The sequence below is a fragment of the Bombina bombina genome, chromosome 4 (genome assembly GCF_027579735.1).
Source record: "Bombina bombina isolate aBomBom1 chromosome 4, aBomBom1.pri, whole genome shotgun sequence".
NCBI lineage: Eukaryota > Metazoa > Chordata > Amphibia > Anura > Bombinatoridae > Bombina > Bombina bombina.
This window is the reverse complement of record NC_069502.1, coordinates 109,203,134-109,211,597: the sequence shown is the minus strand read 5'-3', so window position 1 is coordinate 109,211,597 and position 8,464 is coordinate 109,203,134. Positions and strand designations below refer to the sequence as shown.

Below are 8,464 nucleotides of genomic sequence, written 5' to 3'. Positions count from 1 at the left end.
TGAGACAAAGTATTTTGGTTTTAAATTATATTATATTTTTAATTATATTATATATTATTTTGTCTTGACATTGGTACTTTTGTACAAGCAATTCACTCAGTAGAGACTTATTTATTCTCTTTCTAGTTAATTATATCATTTACATTTTATTATACTATTTTATAGTATATTTTTTCGTGTGGACTCGTGTTTGCGCTCGGTGGGCTCCAAAGCTTATATCACTGCTTGTCAGTGGTATATTCTATCTGTATGTAAATATAAATATATATATATATATATATATATATATATATATATACACACACACATATATATATATATATATATATATATATATACATACATATATATATATATATATATATATATATACATACATACATACATATATACATATATATATACACACACACACACATATATATATATATATTATTTTTTTTACACACCCACACACACTGTATATTATATAATTATTTTTATGTGCGCACCCTCCATCTTTCCAGCCTTGTGTTTAAGAGCTTTTCTGGGAAGCTCCCACCCTACCTGAGCAGAATGCTCTCCCCAGCTGTTCCCACCTCCTATAACCTCCGATCCAGTACCAGCACATTACTTAGTCTGCCTCCATACAAAAAGAAAGCAGCCCGATCCTCCTTTTCCTACAGAGCACCACAATTATGGAATGACCTCCCGCACACTTTAAAACCTTCCCCAAGCCTAAAATCCTTTAAGAGATCCCTCTCTGCATATTTCAAAACAGAATGCACCTGTCATGGTTGATTATATATTTCCTACCTGTTCTATGTTACATTTTGCATATATTGTGTATTATTATTGTTTTTGTATTTTATTGTACCCTATTGTAACAATGCAATGTTTTGTGGACCCAGGACATACTTGAAAACGAGAGAAATCTCAATGTATCCTTCCTGGTGAAATATTTTATAAATAAATAAATGTGTGTGCGTGCGAGATATACATACATATATATATATATATATATATATATATACACACACATACTGTATATTATATATATATTTATTTATATGTGTGTGTGTGTGAGATATATATATATACTGTATAATACTTTGAAAGAAGCTATCAAGAGAAAGTAGTAGATACTGTTTGTTTTTTTTAATTACGTTATAGAAAAGTTTATATTTGCCCTTCCATGTCCTTTTTAAAAAAAAAAACTAAAAAAAAAAACATGTTCTGTGTAAGTGAAATTGCAGTCAGCAGTAACAATTCCTTTCTGTAGAACAAATCTGGAACTCAAAGTGAAAAAAAAAAACACATTTATTTCATTCTTCTGTTATCTTATAATTGACCGATGCCCCATTAGATAATAATCTCACCAGAACAGCCACTAGGAATCTAATTGACTCAAAGATGTCAAGCATGAAAAGAATCAATGCAATCAAAACACAATTTAAACAAATGTCAACGCTGACATCCGAACATGAAGGTAACATTACAGAAGTTATTACTTTACACAAAATGACTCTGTTACCTGCATGTGGTGGTCATTAAATGCCAACATAGAATACAATAGCCGATGCATTCATAGTTCCAGATTCCATCAGGAGAGCCGTAAAACAAATGTATGCAAGCTTGGGTGAGTTTCAGGCTGCATTTTATAGGTTATTCCCGACTTTGATTATATTAGTAAAACTGCTTAAATAAACAGTAACAGCGGATTAAACATGAGAAAAACTATGTAATTGCCTTTTAAAAGGTTATAAAACCCAAACTTTTTCTTTCATGATTCAGATAGAACTTACAATTGTAAGCCACTTTCCAATCGTTTTCTTGTTATCTTTTGTTAAAAGTAAGGTAAGCTCAGGAGCGTGTACTTGTCGGCAGTACTATACGGCAGCAGTTTTGTAACAATAAGCACTAGATGGTAGCACTATTTCCTGTCATGTAGAGCTCCAGACGTGCACGCTACCTATCTAGATATCTCTCCAACAAAGAATAAAAGCAAACAAAGCAAATTTGATAAGAGAAGAAAATTGGAAACCTTTTTAAAATGTATTCTTTATCTGAATCATGAAAGAAAAAAAAATTGGGTTTCATGTCCCTTTAAGAAACATTCTTGTGTTGATTTGAGATCAGAGGTGGTCACAAAAGCAAAATATATACAAAGAACCTAAAACATGGTAGTTATCTGATTCAATACGGATGACTGCGTAATGTGTTGGAAAGAGGTTTTTTTCACTTAATCAATAATGGGCCAGAGTGGAGCACTATAGTTTGAGCGCAAGCGATATCGGGTTTTCGCATTTGTTTGCACACATTAAATTGCCCTTATATAACAAGTTGAAAGAAAACGTGATCGCTTGAGCACACTTGAAGTTAACGCTCGTCGGGTTAGCTTGTCCTCAGAGCTGTGGTTTGTCACAAAACAAACCAAAACTACTTTACACAGTAAAGTTACACTCATAATAACACTAATAAAAAAATATTGCAGAAAAAAAGTTATAAGTGCTCAAAGATATGAGATCTCAGGTGTTAGGAAAAAAGCAGGCAAGGGATTTAACATAGACATGTCTAAAGATGGATATGTATGTGTATGTATATATATATATATATATATATATATATATATATATATATATATATATATATATATATATATATATATATATACTGTATATGTGTGTGTTTGTGTGTGTGTATGTATACATTGTAAGTTCCCACGGGAATAGGGCCCTCAATTCCTCCTGCATGTGTTTGTAAATTTTGTCTTGTCTCTTACAAGTTTCATATCATTGTTTTATTTAAACAAATTGTATCCATGGACAGCACTGCAGAATATGTTGGCGCTCCGCCCCCATTACTACACACATAGACTGCAGTATGGCTCTCTCTCTGAGTTTGCAATTAAACATTTAATGTAGTGAGCCAGGCACACAGCTGTGCATGTGTGCATACACTAGGACCTCTTGCACCCAAAAGTTTCTTATTCCAGTGCCTTATGTGGTAGAGTATACCACACACATGATGTCGGGAAGCGGTCTTTATTTTTAAGAGCAGCAGACCGGGCGGGACTTTGCATGTGCCGTGTTACACGGTGTGAAAAGCACACACAGACACATATTTAACAAATGTCTGTCGGACCTGATCCGACAGTGCGGATCAGGTCCAACAGCAATACGCTCTCCGTATTCAGCATTGCACCAGCAGCTCACAATCGGCCGCCAGCAGGGGGGTGTCAATCAATCAATCGTACTCGATCGGGTTGAATTCCGGCGATGTCTGTCCGCCTGCTCAGAGCAGGCGGACAGGTTATGGAGCAGCGGTCATTAGATCGCTGCTTCATAACTGGTGTTTCTGGCGGGGCCTCAAGCTTCATCCTGAGCTTGATAGATAGGCCCCAAAGCCTCTACTCAGGCAAGCTCTCATCTTGGGGAAGGAAGAGTGAGAATCAGTTGAGGTGGACGGAGTAGAAAAAAGGTAAGTTGTTGCCATATCCATATCTTGCAGTGCTGCCATGTGTGTGTGTGTGTGTGGAGGGGGGTATCGCAGGGGGGTGCCATGAAAGTCCGGCAGTCAGACTGCTTCAGTGCCAGTCCAGACTAAGAGAGGAGGAAGTTTTGTGCCACAAATACCTCTGTCTGGCCTATCTCACCATAAATATCTTAGTTAAGCTAATGCATTATTGTTCTGACAGTATATGAATTAGACTCTTGAACTCTGCTTTACATGATATGTATGTGATGTGCATTGAATCAGAGACAGCTTGTGGAGGAGAGAGACCCCGTTACTGGCTTTTCCCTATAACGTTTTCTTGCTCAGGTGTGAGTGTGGGTTTGCTGCCATTTTTGAGCTGCCTTTTCTCATAGTTTGTATGTGAGGTCTTTGGTGTCATTTTACATGTGGACACACTGGCACCACCTTTGTTGTCAGTTGTGATCCCCGCCCTGTAGTGCTGGTGAGTTTGGGGTTAGGTGCGTTAGTATCTCTCATAACAATTGTCATTTACACAATCCTGGCATTGTGAGGCTGAATGTTGTCACTGGGGTCCCCGGAACAGATGTTTAACTCTATAACTGCTGCTGTTGTTTCTTTATTACTAGTCACAGATCTGCAGTGGCTATTTAATTCCTGTATAAGCAGGTAGAAGAGCTGAGTCACAAATTAGTTATTTTAAGGTTGCAGCCACCTTTCATGTCATTATTAATTACTGCATAATGCACAAAACAATTATTATTCCAACAAATTTTTTATCTATAGCTTGTATATGGAATATGCTATTAACATTAGTGTACTTCCATATGAGTGTTTTTATTTAATTGCTAAAATGTTGCCATTTCCATTGTCCCTTTCCCAAACTGAAGACTATGCCATGCACGTACATGCCATTCTGATAGACAGATCTAACCACTGATGTCACCTGTAATTGTAAAGATAGTTATTGTCGCTGTTATTTCACTATTATTATTATGACTGGTGTTCAGGGGCTAGTACTTGTCTGTCTAGGGGAGCTTACCCTGTGCACTCTTAGGTCTAGATCAAATGCTACTTGTCAACTTAACAACTGATTAAAACCACAAATATGTTGTTACAGTCAGGTGCTAAGTTTAAAACTGGTGTGTGATCTACATACAGCAATGCTAGTGCTGATATCACTGATTCACTGCGCATGCATCAGGTTGGTATGCACATGCCCCTGGTATCTACTCCCATATATTGTATGTGAAGTTAAAATGACTATTTTAGTAACTAAAACAACATGTACAAAATGTGTAGTGATGGTATAGACCAGATTTTATGTAGATAAATGTAGAATAATCAAAGTAGTTAGGAGCCAGAAATAAACTCTAGGACCCTTGTTTTTAGGGATTTGTAAGTAACCCCTGTTGTTAACTTCAGTACTGTATGTATTTATATAGAGTACATATATAAAATTACTATATTGAGTAAATAGCTACTTGTTGATGGCTGCTATCTTACCAAGGTTGCTGAATTAGATTGATTTACAAGAGGCAGCGCCAAAATAAAAAAAATCAGATGATTCAAAAGTTGGTCTAAAATAAAATCTTTCTATTATATAAAAAATAGCTTACACCTAAATGACCGTTTGTATAAAAGTATATGAAAAATATTAAGAACAAATACTTGCACCCAAGTGAAGAGTCTAATATCCTACACAGATCAAACGGTGAGAACGCTGTTATGAGGAGCTCCGAAGCTTTGGTCTCAAACTGCACTATGTGTTTTAAGATCAACGCCCCCTTCCTCAGGAATGGAATATTAAAGGGATATAAAAAGGACATTTCAATTTTAAAAGAAGCATTTTTGTAATATACGTCTATTAGCAAAAATGCTTCTTGTAAAAGCTATTACTGTTTTTCCAGTGGCATACGCACATATGCTGTGAGTGACCCCCCCATTCAAACACTACACTTTCTTGGAGAGTCAGCAGTGGCTTGTATGACACAAATTAAGTCTTCATATACTCAATACACACAAGATCAGGAATGATGTTTAATTATTGATGCTCTTAGTCACACCTAGCATATGTGCATATGCCGCTGGAACAGTAAACTTTATCTAGAAACATTTTTGCTAAAGGAAGTATATTGCACAAATGTTTCCACTTAAAATTGAAATGCACCCATCGACATTTCAATTTTGACCATTTAATTTGTTTTCTGGACTAATAAATTTGTCTCCTAATGGGTGCACTTTAGTCATATTTTCCTACCCTATCACAAGTAAATAAAGTACAACACCACATTCACAGATCCAAGTAGAAACCTATGATATTTATCAAGACCTATAAGTACAGCCACTTTATTTTTTCACGAGTGAGCAGGGTTTGTTTATTTATATTTGCAAAAACTTAACCAGTAAATTACAATTTGGGGGAGATACCCCCTTTCTGGAACACATTTACCTTGCACGGGCAGCTTCCACTGCAAGCGCCAGGATGTTGCCTTTTCCTGTCGATGCGCATTCTGTGATGGCGGCTAAACACTGCTCTGCAACTGAGCGATCTCTACAGGCTTTCACCTGAAATACATATGATGTAGTAAGCATCACTTCCTAATTTTAACTTTAAGGGACAGTCTAGTCAAAATTAAACGTTCATGATTTAGATAGGGCATTCAATTTTAAACAACTTTCCAATTTACTTTTATCATCAAATTTGCTTTGTTCTCTTGGTATTTTTTTGTTGAAAGCTAAACCTACGCAGGCTGATATGCTAATTTCTAAGCCCTTGAAGGCTGCCTCTTATCTTAGTCCATTTTGACATTTTTTTCAGAGCAAGACTGCACTAGTTCATGTGTGCCATATATATATATATATATATATATATAACATTGTGCTCACTCCCATGGAGTTATTTATGAGTCAGCACTAATTGGCTAAAATGCAAGTCTGTCAAAAGAACTTAAAGGGACACTGAACCCAAATTTTTTCTTTTGTAATTCAGAAAGAGCATGCAATTTTAAGCAACTTTCTAATTTACTCCTATTATCAACTTTTCTTCGTTCTCTTTCTATCATTATTTGAAAAAGAAGGCATCTACGCTTTTTTTTTTGGTTTCAGTACTCTGGACAGCACTTTTTTATTGGTGGATGAATTTATCCACCAATCAGCAAGGACAACCCAGGTTGTTCACCAAAAATGGGTTGGCATCTAAACTTACATTCTTGCATTTGAAATAAAGATATCAAGAGAATGAAAAAAAATTGATAATAGGAGTAAATTCGAAATTTGCTTAAAATTTCATGCTCAATCTGAATCACGAAATAAATTTTTTGGGTACAGTGTCCCTTTAAATAAGGAGGCAGTCTGCAGAGAGTTAGCTACAAGGTAATCACAGAGGTAAAAAGTATATTACTATAACAGTACTTGTTAAGCAAAACTGGGGAATGGGTAATAAAAGGGATTATCTATCTTTTAAGCAATAATAATTCTGGAGTAGACTGTCCCTTTAAAAAAAACTAAATAAAAAAATAACAGTATAGTAATAGGTTTTGTCACGCCAGTCTGTGCGGACAAATAACGGTTAAAGATTCACAAGTAAAGAAGTTCAATAAGACTAGAAATGTTTTATCTACACAAAGAAATCAAGCAAAGAAATTAAATGAAAATAACCATCAACTATTTTACCCCAACTAAACTTCAAGGATTAATGGTTTGTGACAATACGCAAAAAAGTAATGGGGCCCTTGATTTGGCTGCATTAAATCTAGTATATGGAACACTTAACATGTTTACAGCGTGAGTCACATTTCTCAATGTCACACTTACAATTTAAACACTGAAAGTTCTGAAAACCGGTTTAGAGTTAAAACGACATAAAAGTACAAAAAAAAATGCTCTATTGTATTAAAATATTTTATTATTGTACTATTACTTGCATATTTTTATGTGTTTAACCTTGGTCAATGGGTTTAAAAGATAGTTAAATTCAGCTGTAGAGCTGCAATACTATACTGGGACCTTGCTGACCACATCTGGTGAGTCAATGACAAGAGACATATGTGTATAGCCACCAATCAGCAGCTAGGTCCCAGGAGTGCATTGCTGCTCCCGCCTACCTATGTATGCTTTTGAACAAAGGATACCAAGAAAATAAAATATATGTTATAAAATAAGTAAATTTAAAAATCTCTCGCATTACCTAATTGGTTTAACTATCATGTCCAATTAAACAAGAGCTATAAAATGAACAGCAGTTTCATTGCTATACAGAAAAACAGCATTAACAATCAATGGGATGTATTTAGAAATTGTCATCATTAATTCAGCATCCAAAATAATCAAATCTTTAAAAACAATCTTTGGAAGTACATGGAGTAATAATAATAATAATAATTTGTAATCATCCCATAATCTACGCACAATGTTATATTTGTTTCTATCAATGGCAGTGATAATATTTAAAATTATTTCTATCTTCAATATGCACTTACAAAATGGGGATTTAAAGCTAAATAAACAAACATTTTTTTAATATAATTCTCCCCTATACAGTTAAGCTGCATTGCTAACATCATGACTTGCATTTTCTTGTGAATGGACCATTTGACAAATGAAATACGGTTTATGTTAGTGGTGTTGCAATTACTCTAAGTGGAAAAGCATTCTGGTATTCTCACATTTACAAAAGGGGAACACAGAGAATGCAGGTTTGGTTATTGGAATAAAAAAATATTATTACCTGACCAGGTAACTTTGTAAAATTATTTTTGCATATATCCCTTCTATTCCAGATTAACATTAACAGATGATTTCCATTACCCTTTATTCACCTTTATTTAAATAAATATAAAAATACTTCATTCGGACAACATGAAAAAAACGAATACCCATGTACCACTTGATGGAAAAAGAAAATCACCTATGGAAATAGTAAGGCACCATTACAAACAGTAGCTGTAAGCATTGCATACACTGGGGCATATTTATCAAAGGTCTTGCGGACCTGATCCGACAGTGCGGG

At 35.0% G+C, this 8,464-nt stretch overlaps 1 protein-coding gene across 4 annotated transcripts in view; it reads right to left on the bottom strand.

Annotated features, from left to right (window-relative positions):
* Nucleotides 1-8,464, bottom strand: part of MMUT (methylmalonyl-CoA mutase) — a 212,893-nt gene that overhangs the window by 64,767 nt on the left and 139,662 nt on the right. For all 4 annotated transcript variants that reach the window (XM_053709592.1, XM_053709593.1, XM_053709591.1 and 1 more), the window contains one exon: nt 5,906-6,021. In XM_053709592.1, coding sequence (XP_053565567.1) covers nt 5,906-6,021 — 116 coding nt within the window. The remainder of the gene's footprint in view (nt 1-5,905; nt 6,022-8,464) is intronic.